General features: G+C 54.5%; 1 protein-coding gene across 4 annotated transcripts in view; it reads left to right on the plus strand.

The window, feature by feature from the left end:
• Pstpip1 (proline-serine-threonine phosphatase interacting protein 1) overlaps nucleotides 1–24,455 on the plus strand; it is a 46,645-nt gene extending 22,190 nt beyond the window's left edge. The window contains exons 1-15 of one of the 4 annotated variants that reach the window (XM_052761132.1): nucleotides 2,592–2,890; nucleotides 5,759–5,859; nucleotides 6,514–6,588; nucleotides 12,396–12,430; nucleotides 12,584–12,690; nucleotides 15,342–15,404; nucleotides 15,620–15,718; nucleotides 16,331–16,376; nucleotides 17,168–17,247; nucleotides 17,687–17,785; nucleotides 18,576–18,672; nucleotides 19,333–19,423; nucleotides 20,126–20,181; nucleotides 20,401–20,534; nucleotides 21,305–24,454. In XM_052761132.1, coding sequence (XP_052617092.1) covers nucleotides 5,825–5,859; nucleotides 6,514–6,588; nucleotides 12,396–12,430; nucleotides 12,584–12,690; nucleotides 15,342–15,404; nucleotides 15,620–15,718; nucleotides 16,331–16,376; nucleotides 17,168–17,247; nucleotides 17,687–17,785; nucleotides 18,576–18,672; nucleotides 19,333–19,423; nucleotides 20,126–20,181; nucleotides 20,401–20,534; nucleotides 21,305–21,436 — 1,149 coding nt within the window. In that variant the 5' untranslated portion in view covers nucleotides 2,592–2,890; nucleotides 5,759–5,824 and the 3' untranslated portion in view covers nucleotides 21,437–24,454. Of the gene's footprint in view, nucleotides 1–2,591; nucleotides 2,891–3,688; nucleotides 3,872–5,758; nucleotides 5,860–6,513; nucleotides 6,589–12,395; nucleotides 12,431–12,583; nucleotides 12,691–15,289; nucleotides 15,405–15,619; nucleotides 15,719–16,330; nucleotides 16,377–17,167; nucleotides 17,248–17,686; nucleotides 17,786–18,575; nucleotides 18,673–19,332; nucleotides 19,424–20,125; nucleotides 20,182–20,400; nucleotides 20,535–21,304 lie in introns of those variants that run through there. The other 3 variants (XM_052761127.1, XM_052761121.1, XM_052761141.1) reach the window with 3 other exon arrangements.
• The last annotated feature ends 472 nt before the right edge of the window (nucleotides 24,456–24,927 follow it).

Raw genomic sequence — 24,927 nt, forward strand, 5'->3', positions numbered from 1 at the left:
CCCGCAGCCCACTTCAAGTGGATCTGGGGTGGGGGAAGGGCAGAATGACTCATTTTCCCCAGCCAGGCCACAGGGCTTTGGTAGATGAAAGATTCTCTCTGGTGAGGGGAACAGGGTGTTGGCTAGCTGGTAGGGGCAGGCCTAGGAAGTTGCCATTGTGGTGGTAGGTCCTGAGAGTGGGTTCTGGTAAAGAGATGGAGTAATGGAGGCTTAGGACCAGGCTCCTGGTCTGGGCTATCTGAGCTCAAGTTCTGGCTGTGTCCTGCAGGTCATGCAACCTGTCCAGGTCCCATTTTCCTTATCCGTGAACTCGGAAGGAAGTCATAATCTGGATCCCAGGGCCTGCATCAGGACCAGCTCTGATCTGGGTTTGCCGTCCTCTGTGGTCACCCTAGTTCATGTGTTTCTCAGATCGACACTACCTAGTGAGAACTGTGAGGTCATTTCCACAGGGAAAGAATGGAAGTTGAGAACACCCAGGGCCATAGCACGCATGTGCGTGGGGTGAGCCACATCTACCCTGTGGAATTCCTCCCGTCTTCTCGAGCAGGATTGGGAACCTAGTACTGACCTCCAGCACCCTGAGTGGGTCTAGCCTACAGAAAGCCTCCTGCCCACGCATCCTGGGTGAAGAGAGCAGGCCCTTTGAAGGTGCAAGTTTCTTGTTCAGGGGGCCTGGTCCGTGTGGCCAACCCTCATAGCCACTAAGAGTGATATGAGCAGAGAAAGGAGGAAGTGGTAGTGGAAATGGAGGCTGTTTCTTCTCTCAGTCAGTGGGGCACGTACAGCAGGGTCTGATGGCTCACAGGCCTGAAATGGAACACTGGGAGCCCCAGAGGACTCAGCAGGCCACCCTTGCACAGCAAGGCACCTGGATTTCTGCTCTACTCCCTCAAGGCTGAGGCGGGAGGATTCATCTTTCTGCCCTCAGATTTCCTGGGCCCATCCTCCTGGAGGCCTGGGTTGGTCCCCTGGGGCTGAGTGGCCACATACCACATGGCAAAACTGATCCCACATCTGGTTCATGTGGGCCTCCTGGGTGCAGGGACCATGTCTGCTAAACACCCAGGACCCTGGCCTGACATGAGTTGTTCCCAGGCCACCAGGCTGGATGTGACTTCTGGCTGCTTTCTGGTGGTTTTTTTTCTCTAGGTGGTGTTGCACGGACCAGCCTGGCACACCCTGAGTCCTAAAATATGGCCTCGTTTTGAGGTGGAGACAATTTGAGTCATCATTTTCCAAAGGTATCTTTTGTTCTGACTTGGGTTCCGGGCATTGGTTTGCTTATATTTTGTTGTAGTTTGTTTTGATTTTTTTTGAGACAGGATCTCACTCCGCAGCCCAGGTCAGACTTGACCTCATGTTTCTCTTACCCCAGTCTCTCAAGTACTGAGATTACAGGCATTGTATCACCATGTACAACCTCAAAAGTTATCACATGTGTGTGCATGCATGAGAGAGAGAGAGAGAGAGAGAGAGAGAGAGAGAGAATGTGTGTGTGTGTGAGAGTGTGTGTATGTGAGTGTATGTATGTATGTGTGTGAGAGACTGTGTGTGTGAGAGAGTGTAGTGTGTATGTGTGTGTGTGAGAAAGAGTGGGTATGTGAGAGTGTGCAAGTGTGTATGTATGTGTGTGAGAGTGTGTATGTATGTGTGTGTGAGAGAGAGAAAGAGTATAAGAAAGAGTGTGTATGCATGTGAGAGAGAGAGAGAGAGAGAGAGAGAGAGAGAGAGAGAGAGAGAGAGAGAGAGAGAGAGAGAGAGTGTGTGTGTTTGTGTGTGTGAGTGGAGGCCAGAGTATTACTTCAGATGCCCTTCCTCGGGAGTCATCCACCTTGTTTATTGAGATAGTCTCTTTCTGGAACTTGGAGCTCACTAATCAGCGAGGCTGGCTGGCCAGCAAGCCCCAGGGATTTGCCTGTCTCTGCCTTCCCAAAGCCAGGGTTCCAGACGCATGCCACCAAACTCGGCTGTTTTTATGTGGGTGCCAGAGACCAAACTCAATCCTCGTATTTGCAAAACCAGCGCTTTACCAAGCGAACCAACTCTAACCCCAAAGCTGTCTACACTCCACACCTTCTGCACAGGGTTTTGCTTTGAGCCACACCAAAAGCTGTCTTTTTTAAAGTAATGTTTTTAATGCTTCAAGGTGAAATCATTTCTGGGCTGCATGACTCGGTGGCCTTGGTCTACTGTGGGGCTGTGGGGCTGTGGCTCTGGGGCCCAGCCAGCCTAGAATCCTCCAGGTTCTGCTGTGCTGCCTCGGGCAGTCCCTACCCTCTTCGGGCAGCCTCATTCCCATCTCCCTTGCTGCATCTTGGTGTTTTCAGCAGCACAGGCTGGAATGTTCTAGAATAGTGGGTGGTAGATACTCAACAAACAGAGAGCTTGCTACTGACTGCCAGGCTGTTTCCTTCACTGTCCAGTATCCCAGCCACCGAAAACCGTGTAAGAGTAAATTCACGGGGGGGGGGGGGGGGGGGGGGGGGGGGGGGGGGCGGGGGGCGGCTGAGCTCCAAGTCCGCTTGCCCCCAGGATAGGACTCGGGGGCTTTTCACAGAGCTAGGAAGTAGGATGGCCCAAGGTACGGGGAATGTGACTAGAAGCACGTAGTCTGCATGAGTGCAAACTTTACAGCTCTTCTTGGCTAGAAAGTGGGGGTATTAGCTTATCTGAGGAAATGTTTAGCTTCTTGAGGTAAAAAGGTCACTCAAATGAAGAACAGTGCTTTCTTTGTGCGGGACAGGCCTCCAGGTTGTGAATAGTGAGTGGCCTAGACAGGCCTAGTTTTCATGCCTCATGTCAGTGGGTTCAGCACAGCCAGGCTAGCAGGGGACTGATACTGCACAGCTCAGTTGTCTTGAATCGTGACTTCTAAAGAAAACTGAAAGTAAGTGACTAGGGAGACCACGAAGGCTCAGCCAGAGCAGGGACCTTCGCAGGGAATGGTACAAAGAGCGGGTGAGGGTAAATGTTGCGAGGCCTCAGTGCTGGCCGGCTGCGGATAATCAAAGTCAGGCTGGCCTCCATGGCGTCTCGGAAGGTGAGGTCATGGCCTCTGGAGGGCTGTCTCCTGGGAATGACTCAGGTCCTGGAGTGCTGCCCAGGGCTCAGAAGATCCCCATTCACAGCGGCAAAGCCCTTCTCCGGCAAATGCCTGGCAGGTTGTAGTGGATCAAGGAAGGGCTTCATTTTCTTAAGAGATTTGTCTCATTATTTATATGTATGTGCACATGTACATGTGGGTGCTTGCAGAAGCTGAAAGAGGGTGTCAGATCCCCTGGAGCTGAAGTTGCAGGAGGTTGTGAGCCACCTGACGTGGGTGTTGGGCACTCAACTTGGTCCTCTGTGGGAGTAGTAAGTGCTCTTAACCTCTGAGCCATCTCTCATGCCCCAGGCAGGGCTCCATTTTCATGCTTTAAAGTAAGGTCATGGTCGGGATTTGGTTGATAGGCTAAGGGTGGATGGGAGGGTATGAGGGAGGCGGAGGGAAGGAAAGGCAGCCCTGGGTGAGTCTGCTTTGGATAGATGGTGGACTTGTGATTGAGAGGTTCCTTTCTGCAATCCCTCCCTTCTTTCTTCGGCAGTACTCTGAGCAGTGAATCTGCAAGGAAGGTGCGGGTGTGGGGGTGGAGCAGGAGGGGAATAAGGGGGCAGGGAAGGAAGGCAGGGCAGGCAGCCTGAGGGGCTCGGCACTTCCTTAGAACAGCTGGGTCACTTGTGACTGTGGCTCATTCTGCCTGATGCCACTGCACCGTCCAGGGGCTGCATGGGAGTCTCCAGCCTGCTGCGGCAGGTGCTGTGGAGACGCGTTCCTGAAGACCTGGGCTAGAGGCCCATGCTCCCTTTCATGTCCTCCAGCATGGCCCATGTGAGTCTGGTGGGTTTTCCTTTTCTACGCTGGGACTCAGGACAGAAAGAGCGTCCAGGCAGCAGGAGAGGAGACATAGACCATTAGCCCTTCCATCAAATCTTCCTCAGAGGCACAGTGGAGAAACAGGGCGCTAAAGGGCTAGGTTCTAGTTTGTAATATAGCCCCAGGCAGGCCCTTCCCTTCTCCGGGGCTCAGTTTCTTAAGCGCTGAGGGGTCTGTGGTTTTGTGGCCTGAATGCTAACATCAGCTCAGTGACCCCCACAGAGAAGAGGGGGTTAGATCTGTGACTTCTGACTCACTATTTCCCCCATGCTGCTACAGGCTTTGACCTGGGTGTCCCCAGGGAGGGCAGAGGCCAAGAGTGGGAAGTTGTGCTCTAAATTCATGAAAAAGTAGCTCCCCTTAAAAGACATTAAAAGATAGGAACCTGCCTCAGGATGGTGCAGCTTGGACGTGGCGGCAGCGGAGGGGGGGTGGGGTGGGGAATGCCTGCCCCAATGGGCCTGCAGCAGGCTGCAGGGGCAGCTGTCTCAGGCTGGGGTCTCAGACAGTCAGCTAAGGACTAGATCCACAGCTCAGTGGCCGCTGGGCAGCTGACGCTGGACCTGGCCCTGCAAGGCTGCTCAGAGAAAGGGATATGAGCTTAGGGGCTGAAATCTGAGAAAGATTCAACACTTGCAGTTGGCTGAATGTGCACGGGGGTGGGGGGCAGCATTTATGCCCCCTGTACTCTTCCCCAATATCTGATTCTCTGTAGATCTTGAAGCACACCAAATGCCCCTGAAGGACGCTTTCTGGAGATGTAACCCAGGGTTTCTAGGCAATTACTGTATTCCTGAGCCATGCCCTTAGCTCTTTTCTTGATTTTCAACCCCATCCATGCTCACCACACTCTCAGAACTTGAAGGGAGGCCTGAGGCATGGGAAGGAGTCAGGTTAAGTATAACCAACCCATAGAGAGACTCATTGACCTCTGACAGGCTCTGTGAGTGGTCTTGGGGGGCGTGTTCAGGGAAGTTGGGGTCCCTTTCAGTCAGTGGGGCTTTGAAAGGGTCTGAGGGAAGAAGGAAGACACCCAGGGTAGGCGCCAAATCTCCTGTCCCAATACCCAAGGATGGCGGGTTGATGAGACCCCAGTGAGGGAGACAGATGCCCCCCTTTCCTCCAGGATCCATGCCCTACCATCTGTAGTCAGCCACACAGGAACCAGGAGAGCTACAGGTGAGAGGCCTGGGTGTGGGGTGTTGCAGGAACTTCTTGTAGTCCTTGAACTCTACTTCTTCTGCTCTCTTGTTGCCCATGCTGGTGGCTCAGACATGCTCAGAACCCTCTAGTGGGAGACGTGGGAGTCACGTTGGTCAGGGGTCATCTGGACTGGCTTGGCAAGGCCTAGGTACAAGGTTAGCTGCCTCCCAGAATTCCCAGATGCCTTTGACCCTAGTTAAGAGATGAGTTACAGTCGGGGATGCAGCTGAACTTGAGCCCAGTAGCTGGTGGTCTATGACCAGCCACCAGATCTGCCTCCTCAACATGCTTCCTTGCTTAGCTGAAGTTGCGAGGCCATAAGGGCATGGGCCACACCAGGCATTTAATGAGGAAGAATCTGGGGTCTGGGTGTCATCACGGAGCCTCAGTGGGGGCCCTTCCCTTCCATCCACTGTCTTGGGTTGATGCTAACGTGTCAGACTCTTGAGGCCCGAGGCCAAGCTCAGCAGCCTGGACAGCTGTGGTTCTGGAACTTCCATATATGGGGTGGTGCTGTGTGCCAGCATGAGGCTGGGCCCTAACCAGGGACATGGAGGCCAGAGAGAGGCTATGTTCGGGAGGTGGTCGGCAGGCTCCCTGCTGCCCTACTGGGGTTCTCATGAATGTCCTATGTTACAGTGCAGGGACTTCACGGCCCACACGGGATATGAGGTACTGCTGCAGAGGCTGCTGGATGGCAGGAAGATGTGCAAGGATGTGGAGGAGCTGCTCAGGCAGAGGTAAGCAGGGCGGGGTCGGCGGGGTCAGGGCAGATGGGGAGGGACGTGGTTACGCCCCCTAGAACCTAGCTGATATCAGTATTGGGTCTGCTTTTCCAGAGCCAAGAGCTAAAACTGAGGAGATGACTCAGTGGGTAAATCACTTGCTAAACGAGCATGGGGCCCTGAGTTCAAATCCCCTCCTATAGCAAGAGGGGATGCAGTGACAGAATCCCAGAATCTCATGGGCCAGCTACCCTGGAGTCTCTGCAGAATGTACTATACTCATATATGAAAGGGGGTGGGGGAGGTGGGGAAGCTGTCCTTTGACCTCTACAGGTACATTGTGATCCCTATGCACCTGCACTCATGCACACTCACATGCACACACCCATGCACACACACATACACACTCACACACACAAGCCAGAGCTGTCTGTTGTCTCCTGTGGCCCCTAGGCCTGGGCTTCCTCCGAGTGCCATATCACGCAGCAGCCCCTTAGGACAGGCCTGTTTTCAACTGACATTTATCCTCAGAAGGAGACGGGGCTCAACTTTTTCAGTAGCCATCTTGCCAGCAAAGTATGATGGGAGAATTCAGGTCCTACGCCTATGTGGGGGTCACAGGGAGCTGGCAGTGACGGAAGAGACACGGGGCTTGCTCTGTCCTTGCAGGGCCCAGGCGGAGGAGAGGTACGGAAAGGAGCTGGTGCAGATTGCGCGCAAGGCCGGGGGCCAGACAGAGATCAAGTAAGAGTGCCGGTGGCTCCCACTGCTCCTCTGAGGAACCCTGGGGACTTTACTCAGGACTTGGGGCTCTACTGATGTAGGGTAAACTAGGCAGGAACTGGTCAGCGGCATCTGGACTCTGTGGTGCCTGTCACCGGGCATTCCGAGGTCAGGGTCTTGTACTGGTTTGTACTCTGGGAAGAACAGGGTACATGACACCCACCAGTGCGTCTCACCTTCGCGGCAGGTGACAGGCCCTATTCCTGTCTGTGAAGCTCTCTGCGGGTCTGTATGAGGCATGCTCAGTGGGCTATGAGTCACCCGTGGCTGTCAGCGGAGTGGGAGATGCCACCATCTGACAGCTTGATGCGGGTTTGAGCTAGGCATCTTGTGAAAGGGGGGCGGGGCCCACTGGAGAAGAACGGTTGTGGGGGTTGGGGCTCTGGGTGAGGCTTGCTTCTTGCTTAGAGAAGGCTAGAGGGACGGTGTGTGCCTGCCTTGGTTGTGTATGACCCCAGAATAGTCACTCCCTGTCTGAATCCCAAGTCCCTGTCTGTGAAAGTGGAGAGCTTGCAGATGCACTCAGTGAGCAGTGGGGTATCTGTCCACTCGCCTGCCCCACGCATGTGCCACTCCAGGTGAACTCAGTACTGCTTACCTGGGCATTCCAAGGGCCGGCTGGGCTTCCTAAGCCATTTTCTTCAGGCTGGTCCCTTAGTCCAGTGCAGAGACCATGAGGGAAGCTGCGTAGTGATCTAGGAACCAGGCTCCTGGGGGTACCCCAGGGGCAAGCAAACCCACAGGGGGCGCTAGCCAGATAAGAAAGTGACCAGAGCAGACCAAGGTTGGGGCAGGAGAGAGGCTGACCGGGACCCCCTCCAGGAGGAGAGGGCATTCTCATCTTGACTACTTGTGGACAAAGGCTCAAAGATGTGACAATACCCGGCACACAGAGAGCCCTTGCACGGTGGGGTGGAGCCTACCCCTCCCGCAGACCTTGACGCCTGCAGGTCCTGCTGATCCCCACACATGGGGGCATTCAGGAAGTGATGTCGCTGTCCCATGTGACACTGCTTATTTAACTGTGGACCAAGTGTCTGCCATCTGCCCATGCCCTCAGTGAGCATTTATCTGTTTCTGCTGTGTGTCCTGGCCCAGACTGCCAAGGACATTCAAAAACTCAACCACCTGAGATGATCTCCTCTTCTTCAGCACTTTGCAGCAGACCCTCCCCACAGGCACCTCCTCCAAGAGGACCTCCGGATTGCCTCACTGTCAAGAGCTTGGCTCAGACAGGGCCATCTCCTCCATTCCAACCCGGAGGGCTCCTGATGGTGTTGCTAGTCTTAGGCGTCTAGATCGGGTTTGTTTCTCTGCACTCCAGGATTTAAAGGGAAGGAAGAATCTGGAACACAACATGTAAAAATCTCAGACATGGCAGACAGGATCAACTGCTGCAGGAAGGCTTTTGTTAAGAAGTACACACCAGTAGCCAGGAGATGGTGGCACATGCCTTTAATCCCGGCACTGGGTTCGAGGCCAACCTGGTCTACAGAGTGAGTTCCAGGACAGCCAAGGCTACACAGAGAAACCCTGTCTCGAAAAGCAAACAAGCAAAAGTACACATAGCCAGGCAAACAGAAAGAACCCTGCAACACAGAGGAGGACTCAGGACCCCTAAGCCCAGGCTCTTGCCAGGCTAGGGGCCTTGTGTGTGTGTGTGTGTAGAGGGGTCAGTTTAAACAAAGGGATGGCTGATCGGACCACAACATGTCCTGATGCAGCTTTGAACTTATTGACTGGTCTGATTGGACCACAGCATGTCCTGATCCAGCTTTGAACTTATTGACTGGTCTGCTAGCAGGGGTTGGGGGGTACACTTGGGACAACAAAGCCCTGTGTCGTCCTTATTACCTTGTTACCTACTTGTGGCCCTCCCCTGTCTGTCCTTCAGCAGGGAATGTGAGTGGGTCCACAGTGTTTGTTACAGACACTTGCGGGTCGAAAGTGTTGGTCCTTTCTTTTTTTAAAATGTTTATTTATTTATTTTATGTATATGAGTGCTCTATCTGCATGTATAACTTTATGTGAGATCCTACTGTAGATCATTGCAAGCCACCATGTGGTTGCCGGGAACTGACCTCAGGAAGGACCTCTGGAGAGTAGCCTGTGCTCTTAGGCACTGACCTCAGGAAGGACCTCTGGAGAGTAGCCTGTGCTCTTAGGCACTGACCTCAGGAAGGACCTCTGGAGAGTAGCCTGTGCTCTTAGGCACTGAGCCGTCTCTCCAGCCTGGGAAGTGGCGGTCCTTAGGAAGAGTCTGGCTGGTGGCCATCTTCCAACACCCAGTCCCCTCTGCCTACAACACCGGGGAGCAGAGTGGAGCAGACGGAAAGACAGGCCTGAGGGTGAAGTAACTTCATAAATAGCCCACACTAAGAGAACTGTACTGGTGCCTCCACATCTGCAGTCCCCCAAAACCAGCGTTCCTGCCTGGGGTCCTGGCCTCACACTAGCTTGAGTCTCACAGAACCAGGGGCTCAGGCCACAAAGATGAAAGGAAGTTTTAGTCACACCTTAAAATGAGTTTTTTCACACCTCATTCACATGGTACACCAGTGAACCGGCCTGAGGCCCTGCATGTTAGGGACAGGCTAGGTATTGCGGGGGTTTACTGTCACTGTCCACACCCCATGGCCAGCCTTGCAGAAGGTTTGGCTTGGTTCACCAGCCGCTATCACCTTTTCTTCCTCTCTACCTATCCCTTTTGGGTCCTCTGGGTCTGCCCAAACCCCCTCCTTGCCCAGGAAGTGGTCTCTTCCTCTTGCTGCCCCAGGAGGGTCACCTCAGAGGGTGGAGTGGAGCTAGGCCAGTGTCCTGTGAACCCCTCTGTGGTTACAGATGAGCAATGATAGCCCAGGCCCTAAGGCCCACCTCACCTTCACCCCTCACAAACCTGAGTGCTGAGATTCTCCTGCCAGGGTTTTTTTGTGTGTGTTTTATGATCTCTGCTCCACTGAGCTCAAAGTGAAGATGTCATCGAGGAGGGTGGAAACCCTGTTCCCAACCAGCTAGCTCCCTGTAGGCGCAAGGCCTGCTTCCAGCCGGGAGATAATTAGCTTCCTGGCTGGCAGGTGGCCAAGGGTTGGGGATGCTAAGACAGGGAGACGTTCTGTGAGGGGAACACTTATCCTGTGAAACTAGACTCAAGCATAGATTTTCTGAGTCTTCTGAGAGCCAAGCCAAAAGGCCAACAGGAACTGCATGTGTGGACATGGGCAGTAGCTGACAAAAGCCAGAATCATTCTAACCCCTATCAAGAGAAAGCGGGGTCACCACAGCAGACATCCCCTTCTTCCTCTGCAAAGTGGAAGGACTGACTTTGACATTTTATTTTAAGCTTTGTTAAAAATGTGTCTGTCAGTATGTCTGTGTGGATCTGTGCAGGTGCCCATGGAGGCCAGGGGTGTCCGGTCTCCTGGAGTCACAGGGTTGTGAGCTGTCTGAAGCCGGTGCTGGGAATCAAGCTTGGGTCCTCTGCACGAGCAGAATGTGCTCTTAATCTGAGCCATCGCTCCAGCCCTTGGCCTTGCCATTTTGCTTCTTACCAACTGCATGGAGTCACTTTTTGCCTCCTTGACTCAGTTTCCTTATCTGTAAAGGGCAATAATCAAGGTATCTTGGCTTGTGGGTTTGAGGCTGGCCAGCCACTCTTATACTGAGTGTGTTGGCAGCCCCTGGAAGAAGGTACAGAGTGAGTGGCCAGTGGTCAGGTCACGGGCAGAGGCCTGCACATCTGTCTGATGGCTCCCAGGCTGCTGGGGCTGTTTTGTGGCTTTGTCATTCAGGGCCTGGCGGTAACTAGGACCCCATAATCCTCCTTCAGGCCTGGATCCCCAGGGTCCTGTCAGGTTGCCACTCCTCCTTGATCTCAGTTTCCCCAACTGTCTAAGGACAAGAGGAAACTCTGCAGAATGGATTTGTTCTACCCCAAGGCACAGGCAGGTGGGCTTCCATGAAAGGACACCTGGGGAATTGGTTATGCGATGGATGTCATATGACAATTTCACCACCAGGGGGCGGGAGAGCGCGCTGCAGAGAGGCCGTGAAAGACTGCAACTTGGCTGCTGACTGATTCTAGCGAGCTCACTGCCATGCTCTGGCCTCAGTTTCCACACCAGACCAACTGATTAGTTCCTCAGGCATCCTGGTGAGAAGGAAGCCGTGGCATTTTTATTTCCTTAGCTAGGTAGGGCCTACAGATGGTGTCTAAAGACCTTGGGGCAAGCTGCACCACCATGCACTTGTTTTGGGTTCCTTAAGAGACTCAGCACTCCTAAGCCCAAGCTGGGAGCACAGAGGTACAGACCTGCCTTACCACTCATGGCCTGATGTGTGGGAAAGGACTCAAGCTGGGGTAGCCAGGCAAGAGACTCCTACCTGCGGTCAAGGGAGCAGCTTCTGCGAAGGGGCGGGCCACTGGAAAACTCTTAGAAGGGGCAGTTTGGGGTTGGGGGAAAGACCAGGTGGGCTGCTGGTGCCTGGAGGGTGCCCCGGGACTGGCAGAGTTTGCGTACGTATGGGCATGACGGGCATGTAAAGCTCCTACCTTGCTTCAGGCCTCGATGGTACCTTACACTGGACTCACATTCTCAGCCATTTTGTGCTGCTAGCTGCTCTCTTAGAAGGGAAGGGAAGTTGAGGGCCAGGAGGCTTGCCTGGGGTCACACGGTGAGTGAGTGGCAGAGCCTGGTCACCTGGCTCCAGCATCTACTGCTGTCGTGTATGGAAACTCACCGTAGGAGGCCGCCCTGGATTTCTACACCATCCTTTGAGCAAAGCTCATGCCCCTCAAAGGCCCTGCTCCCGAGAGCTCAGACTCTCTCCCGTGGTTCCCATGACTCCTATACACTGCTAAACAGCAGTGTGCCCTGGGGTGGGAGTGCTGGCACCTCAGCTCGGCCCTTAGCACCACCTACGGCAAACAAGGCGGCCAGACAGAATACAGGGCATTTGATTCTGCCGCTTCCCAGCATGCGGTGAGGGCTCTTTAGTCGTGTCGATCGTTTGTTATTCAGGGCATGTTCACACTCAGAAAGCAATTTTAAAATAAGGTTCAAGTAAACTTGAGCCCAGTGGAGATCTCTGGGAAAGGGGGTGGGGGCGTTTGAGACAGAGGCTTATTGAGTAGCTCAGGATGGCCTTGAACTTGTGGCCTGTCTGCCTCTGTTGCCTGAGCGCTAGGACTCCAGGCTGTGCCACTCCCCCACACCCTCAGGTGCTTCCATGTGCCCCACTCCTGCCTGTGTCTGGGCTTCTGTGTCCTATGCTGCCTCTTCCCTTCCTTCCCCTTGGGAGGGCACCAAGGGGCAGCCTGCTGCCATAGCTCTCCCGCCCTGTGACCCTGCCTACCCTCTCCATAGCCTTCCAGGCCATCTGCTGTCCAGTCCCTTCCTCTGCTTCAGACTCTTCCTGGCAGTATGGGTACAGAAGCGCTAGGTGCCTGCCCCGGATGGGAGGTCTCAGAGAGGGAAGGGAGCTTCCGGAGGACCCACCCCTCTTCTTTAGGCATGCAAGCGGGGAGTGGAGGGTGGATGACTTCCTTTCCTGCTATAGCAAGAAGGTTTGATTGCTTTGTAATTTACAAAGGAAACTTTGTTTTCTAGAATGCCAGTTTGGGGTTCACAATAACAATGACCAAAGAGTCCCTTGCATTCAGAGGCAATGCATATGGCTTAGGACCCTCTCTCCAAAATGAAAGTACCATGGGCCAGGCAGGACTGCAGGACTTGCATACCGGCCTGCTGACCTGGACTTCTGTTTTGCAGTTCCCTGAGGACCTCCTTTGACTCCCTGAAGCAGCGTAAGTTCCAACCATCCCCACGCGGGCAGCAGGGCCATAGGGTGCAGCTCTCACAGGAGTGACTGGGCTGTACACCTGGGCTGGGGCCCAGCTTTATATCGAAGATGGGAGGGGTGGGAGGTGAAGTGTGAGGGTGCCATACTGTCACCCTAGAGACAGAGAACGTGGGCAGTGCACACATCCAGCTGGCCCTGGCCCTGCGTGAGGAGCTGCGGAGTCTGGAGGAGTTCCGTGAGAGGCAGAAAGAGCAGCGGAAGAAGGTGAGGAGGGATGGGGGGGCAGGGGACCAAGGAGGGGACAGTGGCTGAGGTCACCCCCCGTTCTGGGGGCCAGTTGGGAAGTACGGCTTGACGGAAGAGAGAAGGCGCATGTTCTAGTTTGCTTTCCTGTTGCTGTGATAAAATGGGAAGAAAGGTTTATTTGGCTTACATTTCCCAGGTCACAATCCATCACTAAGGGCAATTGGGGCAGGAACTGAAGCAGAGACCACAAGGAAGGCTTACTGGCTTTGCTTCCAGGTCCATATTCAGATACATTTCTTACACAGCCCGGGCCCACCTGCCTAGGGATAGTACCACCGACAGTGGGCTGGGCCCTCCTATTAACTAACAATCACGAAAATGCCCTCCAGACAGACACGCCCAGTGGAAGCAATTCCTCAGTCCAGGGTCTCTGTCTTCCTAGGGGTGTCAAGTTGATAATAGAGACCAACCACAACACGGTTTATATAAAGGCTTAGCTCTGGGCCAGGGTGCCCCGTGCCAGGAAGAGGAAAAGGTGCTTGACCACCCCACTTCACAGACTGCAGAGCGACAGCGTCAGGCATCCAGAGGAGCCCACTGGAGTTGAGTGGCCCCTGGGAGCTGGTCCTGAACAGAAGGATTAGTGCTGCAGGTTCTGAAAACAGGCAGACTTGGGGGCCAGGGCTGCTCAACAGGGAGGGGGAAGACGCTGCTCCAGGGGTGCAGTCCAGGCTTCGGGCTCAGCTCATCTGAAGGCGCTCACTCTTGTCAAGGTGCAGGGCATGGCTGGCCCCACAAGGGGTGGTTACACTGAAAGCAAGTGAGTGCCTTATCCAGGGCAGTGAGTGTGTAAGCACGGGCCCGGGGCAGCGTGTGTGTAAGCACGGCCAGGGGCAGTGTGTAAGCACAGGTGCGGGGCAGTGTGTGTGTAAGCAGTGTGTAAGCTTGGGGATGCTTCCCAGGGAGGCTGCAAGGCTGCGGTAGGGAACGCCTCTCCCAAGCCTGTGGCTCTGATTGGCTGAACACCTTGGCCCCCCTGGAGGGTAGGGGCTGTATTTCAGAGCTGGGGCCCAGGCAGCACCTGGAGATCCAGGAAAGGTCCTTCCCCTTCCCGTGCCTTAGTTTCTCTCTTGTACGAGACACTCTTGCATCTTTTGCCTTGGGAACTTGACCCCTCACAATCAGGGCTCTAAGGTAGAAACTTAGTTGATTGTACACCCTGTCTTAGTTAGGGTTTCTATTGCTGTGAAGAGACACCGTGACATGGCAACTCTTACAAAAAAAACATTTAATTGGGGTGATTCACTTATAGTTTCAGAGGTTCAGTCCATCACCATGGTGGGGAGCATGGCAGCGTGCACACAGATGTGGTGCTGGTTGGTTACACCTTGATATGTAGGCCGCAGGAAGCTGACTGAGACACTGGGCAGTATCTTGAGCATAGGAAACTTCAAAGTCCACTCCCACCCCCACAGTGACACACAAGGCCATACCCACTCCAACAAAGCCACACCTAACCGTGCCGCTCCCTGTGAGATATTACGAGGCCCGATTACACTCAAACTACCACACCCTGTCTGCCCATCTGGACAGCCTCAGTCTTCCAGGAATCTAAACAGGCTCTCCTGAGCTATCTCCAGAAACTCCCTGGACTTGAGTGTTTGAACAGGTGACCCCTTCGATCAGAGGCTTGTCACAGCATCTGGAAAACCTGCTGTGACAGGAGAGACCTGGTTGGGCTGCTGTGAGCTTTGTGACCCAGTGCGGTCATGTGGTAAGCCTGACTGGGTCTATATACACCCTCTGTGAGGAGAGGGACACATGGTGGCCTTGGCTGGCCAGGTGCACATGCAGGTTCCTGTGACTGTTGTTGCTTCTGTAACCCGGTGGCTGGTCAGAGCCTCCCCAGGACCGCAGGGCACAAACTGGCTCCAATCCTATTAGCCAAAGGCATTTTCCTTATAATCCTCCTGACTCTCAGCCTCTCTCCTGGCTGTTCCACTCCATCCAAGAAGCCCAGGGTGGGTGTTGTGCTGGGCCTGTGGTGTGGCTATGCGTGTGCATGCATACATGGATGTTCAGCCTAGGGTCATGAATGGGTGAATACTGGAGTGTGTTGTGTATGCACAAGTGGCCTGTGGGTGTGCAGTGTGAGCCGTTGGGAGATGGGGGCTGAGGATGGACTGGGTATGCATGTGTATGCCAGTGTCCACTCGGTGTCTTGTGAATGAAAGACTCAGGTCTCATGGATGTGGAAGTGAGGACGCTCTCCCTGGCTGTGACCAAGTCAGGCTGAGGTCCACGGTAAGGAAGCAGTAGGCATACCCACAGCCTAAGCTTCTCTGTCGTTCTGTGGAGGGTAGGTATTGTGTCCTTGCTTGTTGGAGACAGGGTCTCACGATATAACCTTGGCTGGTCTGAAGCCGGCTATATAAACCAGACTGGCCTCACACTCCTAGAGCTGCTCTAGGCTCTGCCTCCCAAACGCTGGGATTAAAGGTATTGCTTTGAAGAAGATAACTCCAGGGGAGACTGAACACTGACACACATGCACACATGAACATGATGTAGAGGTGTTATGTCCCAGGGACAAGGACAACCCATCCTCTTGGCCTAGGGGAGCGCCTTGAGACCAGAGCCCCCAGCTCAGAGCCTCATGTCTCCTGCAGTATGAGGCTGTCATGGACCGTGTCCAGAAGAGCAAGCTGTCACTCTACAAGAAGACCATGGAGGTAAACGGGAGGGCTCTGGGACAAGGCTTGCCTCAGACCTTGGACATCTGAGAGGGCAGGTGTAAGGACCCAGAAGATGGGGCCCAAAGCCTCCATGGGAGGGATGCCTATTCCACCAAAGCCCCCCAAAGGGAGGGAATCTGAGCTTAGGGAACCTCATCCTGGGGTCCAAGTAGGGCATGCAGCCCTACAGACACACCTCTCTGCCCCTTCAGTCAAAGAAGGTATATGACCAGAAGTGCCGGGATGCAGATGATGCTGAACAGGCCTTTGAGCGTGTGAGTGCCAATGGCCACCAGAAGCAAGTAGAGAAGGTATGTAGGGTACTGGGGTTGGGGGGGGTGGAGATGATGCATGTCCAGGCACCCAAAGCAGGGTAGAGTTGGTAGGCAGGGAAGGGCTGCCATCCCTGGGCTGGATTTGCATCTGGGACATGCTAGCTGCTTACCCCTTTCCAATTCTCAGTGTCCACTCTGTGCGATGGGTGTCCTCAAGAACCATGCTTAAGCACAGGTCCTCTGTAGCACAGGCAACCTCCAGACAGGGTAGGAGTGGGTGAGTTATCAGGGCCACTCACCACCTGTTGCACAGCCCAGAAAGCTGAGCCCAGACAGAGCAGGGGGTTGTGGGTGAGTTGAATCCAGGTTGGCCAGAGCCCAGGTTCTGAGCAGCAATACAGTGAAGGCCACAAGGGTCTCAGCATTTGCATTTCTCATGTTCCTGGTGGCTGCAGGTTTCTGCTTTTATTTTCCTTTCATGGAACCAGCCTGGTCCCCTCCGCAGCAAGGCTGCTGGTGAATGGTAGAATTCACCCACCCACACCTTGATGTGCCTGGATTTACCAGGAAGGGAGCCCATCACTTCTGTGTAGCTTCAGGGCCAGGATTCCTGGGCTGGGACTCAATGCCACTCTGCTTTTTCCTCAGAGCCAGAATAAAGCCAAGCAGTGCAAAGAGTCCGCCACAGAGGCAGGTAGGAGGCCCTGGCCACTCCTCTTCCCTCAGCTGGCGCTCTCCCACATGCCTGTGTCCCCTGTGCGCCACTGGTACAGACACTATTCCTCATCACTCTGCATGTTTCTTCCTCAGCGACTGCCTGCAGTCATGATGACTGCTTGTTCTTAACATACAGAAGCAAAGATGTCACGCAGCCACTGAGTGGTGGTTAGCATTTGAATCCAAGTCATTGGGTTCCAGGGCCTGGGATCCACAGGGTGATAACCCTGTATCTCTCACTCAGTGACAAATGCTCACCTTCAGCCTTCCTGGGACCTGGCTCCCATCCTTTACCTGACGGCAGCATTTGCTCCCTGGCCTCCCATCCCAGGGGCAGATCCTTCTGCACCATCTCTCCAACACCTGCTGCTCTCTCAGCAGGTGCCAGGTGACCGGATCATGACTCCAGCTTGCTGGATTGTAGTACAACAGCTTGCAGAGGCACCCTCCTTGAGCCTCAGTTTACCATCTGTAAAGTGAGGGGAGGGGACACAGGAAATGGAGCAGAACTTCTGCTCATAGAGCTCTGCTCCGGCCTTTGGCACTCAGAGCACAGTGAAGTGGAGAGTCACCCGGGAAAGGGCAATATGGCAGCTGTGTGCGTTGGCCAGCAGCTAGCCAGGCCCCTTGGGGAGGGGGCTCCCAGGACTTGGGGGAGGTCGTGCTGGGTAGGTCTCTGCAGGAGTGAAGGACAGAAGAGATCCTGTCATGGAACTTTCAGGGGAAGTCCAGGCTACCAGGCCTGCCTAAGGGTCCCTGTGCTTGCAGAGCGAGTGTACAGGCAAAATATTGAACAGCTGGAGAGAGCAAGGACCGAATGGGAGCAGGAACACCGGACCACCTGTGAGGCAAGTGGCCTGCTCCTCCACATACAACCCCCCCCCCCCTGCTCTACCTGTGGGAAGCTGGGGCTGGGGGATGGGACTCCTTCAATCCACTTCTAAGTCACCTGCTTGGCTGGTGCCTAGGGTCTGGCCCCAGTACTTCCTATCTGGCCTTATGCCCTGGATTCCTTTGCTGCAGGGATATATTCTTCATAAAGCCCAAACGGAGCTTTGACCTGTGACCTATTGATGGACAGAACCAGGACAGAGTCCCATGCCTCTCACTAGCCTCCCTTCTAGGACAGGGGACTTGCTGGAGATGCAGCCAACAGGCATTCCTAACAGCCCAACCTCCCTGCAGCTGCCCTCGCTAGAGGCCGGGGTGGGGACCTCCAGGGCTGCAGCAGAGTGGTCTGCACTGGTCACCTGGTCTGGCCCCACCGTCCTCCTGCCTCCCCCACAGGCCTTCCAGCTGCAGGAGTTTGACCGACTGACCATCCTCCGCAACGCTCTGTGGGTGCACTGCAACCAGCTCTCCATGCAGTGCGTCAAGGATGATGAGGTGTGTGCTGTGAGGAGACGGTACGTTGGTGAGCTCAGGTCTCCGGGGCCAGCAGCATCTCCCCAGACTTTAGTTCACACACGAGGCTGACAAGGCCTCAGGAACATCGTGCTCCGACACTCAGGGCGCCTGTCCCTTCAAGGCTGTGTCCTACTCTCCCCAACAGAGCAGAGACATGCTGCGGGCTGGAGAGGCTCAGCTCCAGGCTTGTGGGAACCTGGTCTAGGTTCTCTTACACTGCTTCCCCATACCGCTCTCAGGGGCTCCGTCACCTTACAGAGCCCAACACTCAGGGCAGGCCAGGGTACATCCTACCCCAGGTCAGGGGCTACCACCTACACCAGGGACCCGTGCAGCTCTGACCACTCCTGCCCATGGGCTCCTTGTGGATCCTGCCCATGATCCTTGTGGCAGCAGAAGGTGTGGCCATGCTCTAGATACCCACGGACTCAAAGCCCAGAGTGACCTTCGCATGCCACTTTTTTTTTTTTTTTTTGAGTTCCTTCATCTTAAAACAAGTTAAACCACGGGCCTTAGAGGAAAGGAGTGATCAGGGGCCTCTTGTCAGGGCTCTGAGCTCAGGTGTTCAGGAAACTTCTGAACATCAGCCAGGTCTGTAAGCCCTCTGGCAGGCCAGACATCCCACGGTCCCTCTGGCCAGCACCGAAGCTGGAATGTTCAGACTCAGAGGCAGGACTATCTATAGTAAGGCTAGATTATCAGGGTGATTATGGCAAGGGCAGATATCGGGGGGGAACCCTGGACACCTTTGTCCATTCCCGGCCCCCAGCTCTACGAAGAAGTACGGTTGACACTTGAAGGCTGTAATGTGGACGGCGACATCAATGGCTTCATCCAGTCTAAGAGCACTGGCAGAGAGCCCCCAGGTAAGACCCAGCCTGAGGGCAGCTCAGTTTCCAGAGTCAGGCCCGGCTGGCTCTAGACTTGGCCCAGGCTTTTTGGAGCCTTGGATGCCAAGCTCAGGCTGGGGTGGCTCACACTTCCCTACTGGGTAGAGGTAGGCCACACACAGGCTGGGGGACAGCACATTCTGGGACTAGGCCCTTAGCTCTCTTCCCTAAAGGTTTAGAAGGAAGAGAGCTGAGTGCACCAGTGTTCTCAGGAGCAGGAGAGGGGGATGGGAAATTTTATGTAGGCCACAGTAGAGTGGTCTGCACTAATGCCGGGCCTGTCCAGTTGCATAAAATCATGTATCCAGAATACCCATTCTGGGCTGGAGAGATGGCTCAGTGGTTAAGAGCATTTGCTGCTCTTCAAGGGAAGCCATTCAGTTCCCAGTACCCACATCAGGCAGCTCACAACTAACTCCAGCTCCAGGAAATCGAAAGCCTCTGGCTTCCACATGAACACATACACATCTATACGTAATTCAAACTAACAAACATCTGGGCAGCAGCCAGTGGATCTCTGTGACTGTGAGGCCAACCTGGTTTACACAGAGTCCCAGGACAGCCAGGGTTACAGAGGGAACAGGTGCGGGCCAGCCTGCCTCGCTGCACTAGGCCTCATGCATTCGCTCTCTACAGCTCCGGTGCCGTATCAGAACTACTATGACCGGGAGGTCACCCCACTAATTGGCAGCCCCAGTGTCCAGCCATCCTGCGGTGTGATAAAGAGGTGAGACACACTGGGCTGGCCTCACCTGCCCTTGACCCTTCCACATCCCGTGAATGACTGAACAGCTCCTGTACGTCTGGTGCCCTGTCCAGGTGCAGGGTATTCCACGGAGATATTCTATGATCAAACTACCCTCAGGGAGCCCTGGGTCCAAGAGGATCCAAGTACTAATCACTCACATTACAATTACTCACCAGTGACTATTCGGACTCCTGGACAAGTACCTCATCTTGTCCCTTGTCCCTTTGGCCCTACCGTGAGGCAGGATGGTGGTGTCTTAACTGTCAGGCAGCAGTGGTGGCCCTCTCCAGCTGGCTTAAAAACAGCCCAAAGCCCAGACATCTGGAGAATTCACAGGCTTTTATAGGGCCACCTCCCTGGCCTGGTTGTCGTCAGGTGCCAAGTCCTAGTTCTGTGCCCTGTGGGTGACCCGGTCTAGTGTCCATGGGCCCAAGGGAAGGGAGACTTCCTCTGCATGGAGTGGGGGCGGGGAGCATGTGGGGTAGGGCCCTATGGCTGCAGGTGCCGAGAAGACCACAAGTGTATGGAAGGAGGGTGCTCAGAATGGATGGACGACGGCCAGCAGTGGTCTGTGCGGTGGCCACAGGCTGCAGAGGTCCTGGGGCGCTGAGAATTCCAGTCAGTCCCTTCGTTTCCTGTGAGGTAACGAAAGCCCTTCTCCTCTCTCCTCCCTTCCTCCAGGTTCTCTGGGCTGCTGCATGGAAGTCCCAAGACCACGTCTTCTCAACCTCCTGCTGGTGAATGAGGGGGAGGGCATCCTGGGACAGGGGACATGTCTTCCACCTAAGACCCCAGTGGGGAGGACTCCTACACAGCATAGATGGAGCACTAATGCCCCAAAGGGAAGGGGTATACGGTCCAAGAGTGAGGATGAGGTAGGATCGAGCCCCACCCCAGCAGTCTCTGGGAGCACCGTCCTCTGAGAGGGGCTAATCTGAGCCTCATCCTGCTCCCAGCTTCCACGGAGAATCTGGGTCCCACTCCTGATCGGAACGAGTTGGTCTATGCAGCCATTGACGTGCAGGCAACACAGGGAAACCTTACCGCATCAGCCCAGGACTACCGGGCGCTCTACGACTACACGGCACAGGTGAGGCCTTCACCCTCCGGCTCCAGGGCACCAGTGCGTGGGAACATGCCCGGGGTGTGGGCATTTAGACCAGCACCAGAGACTGGAAGAGTCGAGTGAACACCTGCTGGGCCGACAGCTGCGCAAATCTGCACATGTGGAGTCCACAGGGCTGCTGGGGATGATGGATTGGGGGTCAGGCGTTATTTCCTAGCTGTGGCCTCAGAGAGCCGCAATGACCAAAATGAGTCCTTGAGCTGCCCTGGAACTGATTTTCAGGTCATCAGGGCAGCCGCAGAACAGCTATGCTGAGATGGAGTCCAATGCTAGCCCTGAAGCGAGGGGTGTAGCCCTGGAAGGCAGGAACTTCAGCCAAATACCCACGCGTGTAGGCAGGCCGGATATGGGCTGTACTAACTGAGGTCACCTTCAGGGACACAGGCCTGTAGAGTACTGGGGTGCTGAGGCCACAGTAGATGGCTCTGTAGTGAAGTCTAAGAGAGCTTGCCCTTGGGGTGTGACAAATGCCTTTGAGATGCTGCAGTGGTTGGAGCAGTGAGAAGCCCAGGACAGGAGGTCTCCATGACAACCTGAGCAAGTTAGGAGGCCAAGTCTCTTGGGGAACCCCACAGCCTGTCTATCTCCAAAGGAACTACCCTGGAGGCCTGAGCATGAGTCAGCAGACTAGATACCCTGGGACAAGCATGCATGGGCTGCCAAGAAGGGGTGTGCCAGACCAGAGCCCACCCAGGAGGCCCTCCCATCTCATGCACTTGCCATTTCTTGCCCAGAATTCCGATGAGCTGGACATTTCTGCAGGAGACATTCTGGTGGTTATCTCGGAAGGAGAGGATGGCTGGTGGACAGTGGAACGGAATGGACAGCGTGGGTTTGTCCCTGGGTCCTATTTGGAGAAGCTCTGAGGAAAGAACAGTAGTACCCACGCACCTCTGCCCTGATGGTGAGGTTGGGACTGTTCTCATCACTGCCCAGGCCTCGTGGGGCCAGACTCAAGCTTGGTTGCCCTAGGGATGGGATGGGTGCTGGCTATTCCCAGTGAATTTCTTCCAGAAGGAATAAAGGGGCACATTCTTCCTTTGCTGGGGTCCTCCTCTCTTACCCGTGTCCAGGGGCTCAATTCAGAAGCCGGAGTCTGGGAGAACAGAGCTCTGCCACTTAGACAAGTCTTCAGCTGTGCTCAGTCTCAGCAGCTAGGGACAGGAGAGGCCTGGACCCAGGTGGCTGAAGCTCCCAGGCTGTCAGAGCTTCATTGATCGCTGGGACAGCCAGGAAGATGCAGGTGTGTGAGGCTGGAGAGTGGCTCGGGAGGGCTGCAGAATGAGATCGGGCATCCTGCGGCAGGGGAATGGGACCTCAGAGAGGTGGCAGCAGCTAGGAAAAACACAGGGCATCGGCATACTCAGAGGACATTGGGAATAAGAACACTGTTGGGGACAAGAAATAACCGGTGGGTGGCCTGAAGACAGCTCACTGGGGAAGACACTCAGGTTCATGGTGTACAGCCCTCAGTGGCCCCCCCTCACCATCTACCAGAGGAAACTCCTGCCCTCGGTGTCCCTCCCTGACACGCCCTACCCTCTGTGAGAGCTGAGCCTGCACCACAGAAGCCAGCTGTGGGCCTGTGGCTTACTCACGGACACTGGCTGCCTAGCTACGTACCTAGGCAAATGTCAGATGCCAGAGGCAAAACTGTGAGCAAACACTGGCCCAGAGAGGAGGAGCGGGGAGTTGTTGAAAGGGCTCCTCAGTGTTCACCACCAGTGCCTGCCCCCATCCTCTGGTCTTCCTCAATGGAGCGGAAAGGTGGGCGGGCTTAAGCAAGGATGCCTCGTCACAGGCTGGGCCTTTTATGGGTTGTGGTCTCTTTTCCATCTCAGGGTACAAAGACCCCCAAACAGCTGTCTGGAACCAGGGCTCTGAGCTGAGGACAGGCTGTTTTGGGGGGTGGGGGAGGGTCCAGCCATCACTGCTTCTTGGCAGAGTATGTGGCAGACAGAATGGGAAAGAACCAGATGATGCTGACATCCTTCTGGAAGTGTTATTTTGCTCACGAACACCCTTTGAGGTGACCAGACACCACACCCACCTGTGACACATCAGATACACACACAGGGATGTTTGGAGAGTGACTTAATTCAGGGCTTGGTCTCCTCCCATGAAGGACAGCAGAGCTAGCAAGTGAAGACTCAGCCATGACAAACCTGCTTGGGCCAGAAAACCAGGAAGCTGCCCTGGTCACCCTTGTCCTACCCCGCCAAGCCCAACCAGACTCCCACAGCTCACTCAACCCAGACAGTCACAGGGTTGGTGCTTGCCAAGATGCCCTGACAGAGCTCACTCTTCCGGACGGGCACACAGCTGCTGTTTCTCTGTCCAAGGCAGTCAGGGGGTGGTCCCATATAGGACGAAGGCTGGTCTGCAAAGTGGCCTAGAGAACTCTGGTGGACACAGAGATGGATGAGAATAGGGTGGTGTACGGAAGGGTGGGGAGAGAGATGTGAACTCTGACCTAAGCCTTTCAAGGTGGGCAGGTCTTCCCCAGGAGTGGAGCAGGGGACGTGGAACAGGCGAGCAAACAGGCTAACTGGCTTCTGGGGTAGCCATATTACAGCTTTCTTTATTCCTTGAAAATACCTTGTCATCCTGATGGATCATCCCATTCCACTGCAAAGATTTTTTAAAAACCTTTGGCCTAGATATTTATCATCATCATCCCTGACAGGTACTGCTGTGTCAGTGGGCCCCAGGGGGTGATGGGTAAACAGCCTGCTTGCCAGGCATCCAGAGAAAATGGAAAGCAACGCTTGGATCTCAATTTATACCAGGGGGAAATAAGTCCCCAGATGAATTCTAGTCAGCTTCCCCGTTCTCCTGTGGGTCAGGTCACAACATCACTGGCTGGGAACCAGCTACACAGGGAGACAGTGCCAGACAGAGGAGGAGCTGGGGTAACTGAACATAAATAACTCTAGCCTCTCCTTGTCAGAGGGCAGCTCAAAGACAGCAGAAGGGAGAATGGGGCCTCTTGTGTCAAGAGCATAGGGTCTGACTACCCTTGGGCAGCCTCAGGCAAGCCTCCTATCTCTGAATACCCATCACCAGCAGGAGGGGCGCAGCTGCAAGGTGCTACCTCAAAGAGTTTCTAGTCAAATGCTAATTAAAAGCAAGAGGTTACCACTTTTAATAGCCAGGCCTACAGCCTGTGGATCTTGGCTGTAGGCAGCAGCAACTCATTCAACATGCTCTCTGGGACAACCATGGTTGCCACGGAGTCCTTCCCAGTAGGGACCAGAAACAACTCGCTATTTGACCAGACATCTTAAGCACCACTCCAGCACCTAACTCCAATCACTCCCCTTAGCTGCTCCTGGACCAAGCCAGCTCAGCATGACCTACGCCATGGTCTGGCTACTTCCCATTGTGGCTCCTAAAAGGTCACCACATACAGGGGACTCACTGCCCTCAGCAGCCTCAAGGTGTTGGGATCTCAGGGGCGGGCTTTCCAATTGTCTAAGCAGAGCCCACTGCAGGGCCAAAGGAGGAGAAAGCCCAGGCTATCTCCAGCTGCACTCAAGGTTTACACACTGGCCCACCAATGCTGCTCAATCCAGGCTGCTGAGGGAGCCACTGAGCCCTGAGCTGTACAGTGTAGCCTGTATTCCCAACGTGTCTCCTGGTGGTTCCGATGTGTAGCAGGAGTCAGGAAACTCCTTTGTCAGTGAGCCCATCAGCCATATTTCTTGCTCAAGGTTTGAAAAACATACTCTACGGTAACACATCGACTTGCCTCCGACCTTGAGTGTCCGCTCGGTGTCAGATCCCAAAGATGCTTCTGTTATAATGATCACATCTCTGTCCTTACTGGGCACACTCAGCAGATATGAGTCACCTTCCCCACAGCGAGCTACTGCCCTAATCCCCTCTCAAAGTGGGTAAACTCATGGGAATCTATGATTGGTATGTAAAATGAATAAAAAAAATTCCTTAATAAAAAAAAATAAGCCGGGCGGTGGTGGCGCACGCCTTTAATCCCAGCACTTGGGAGGCAGAGGCAGGCGGATCTTTGTGAGTTCGAGGCCAGCCTGGTCTATAGCGCGAGATCCAGGAAAGGCGCAAAGCTACACAGAGAAACCCTGTCTCGAAAAACCAAAAAAAATAAAAATAAAATAAAATAAAATAAAATAAAAAAATGGGTAAACTCAGTGGTTCTTTTGGAGCACCTTTAGGAGACCCCAAAGAAACCACAACAGAAAGCCACAGAGAACACACAATTATTTTCAAGATTGGCAAGGATAATGGATAACAGGGCCAACACATTAAAAAACCAGGTGCTCCTCCATAGCAACCACCCACAGAGTATCAGAGGAAATCAGAGGTGTCACAGAAAAGTGAC

Source organism: Peromyscus californicus, unplaced genomic scaffold, assembly GCF_007827085.1.
Source record: "Peromyscus californicus insignis strain IS unplaced genomic scaffold, ASM782708v3 Scaffold_11__1_contigs__length_118956290, whole genome shotgun sequence".
In the NCBI taxonomy this organism is placed as follows: domain Eukaryota; kingdom Metazoa; phylum Chordata; class Mammalia; order Rodentia; family Cricetidae; genus Peromyscus; species Peromyscus californicus.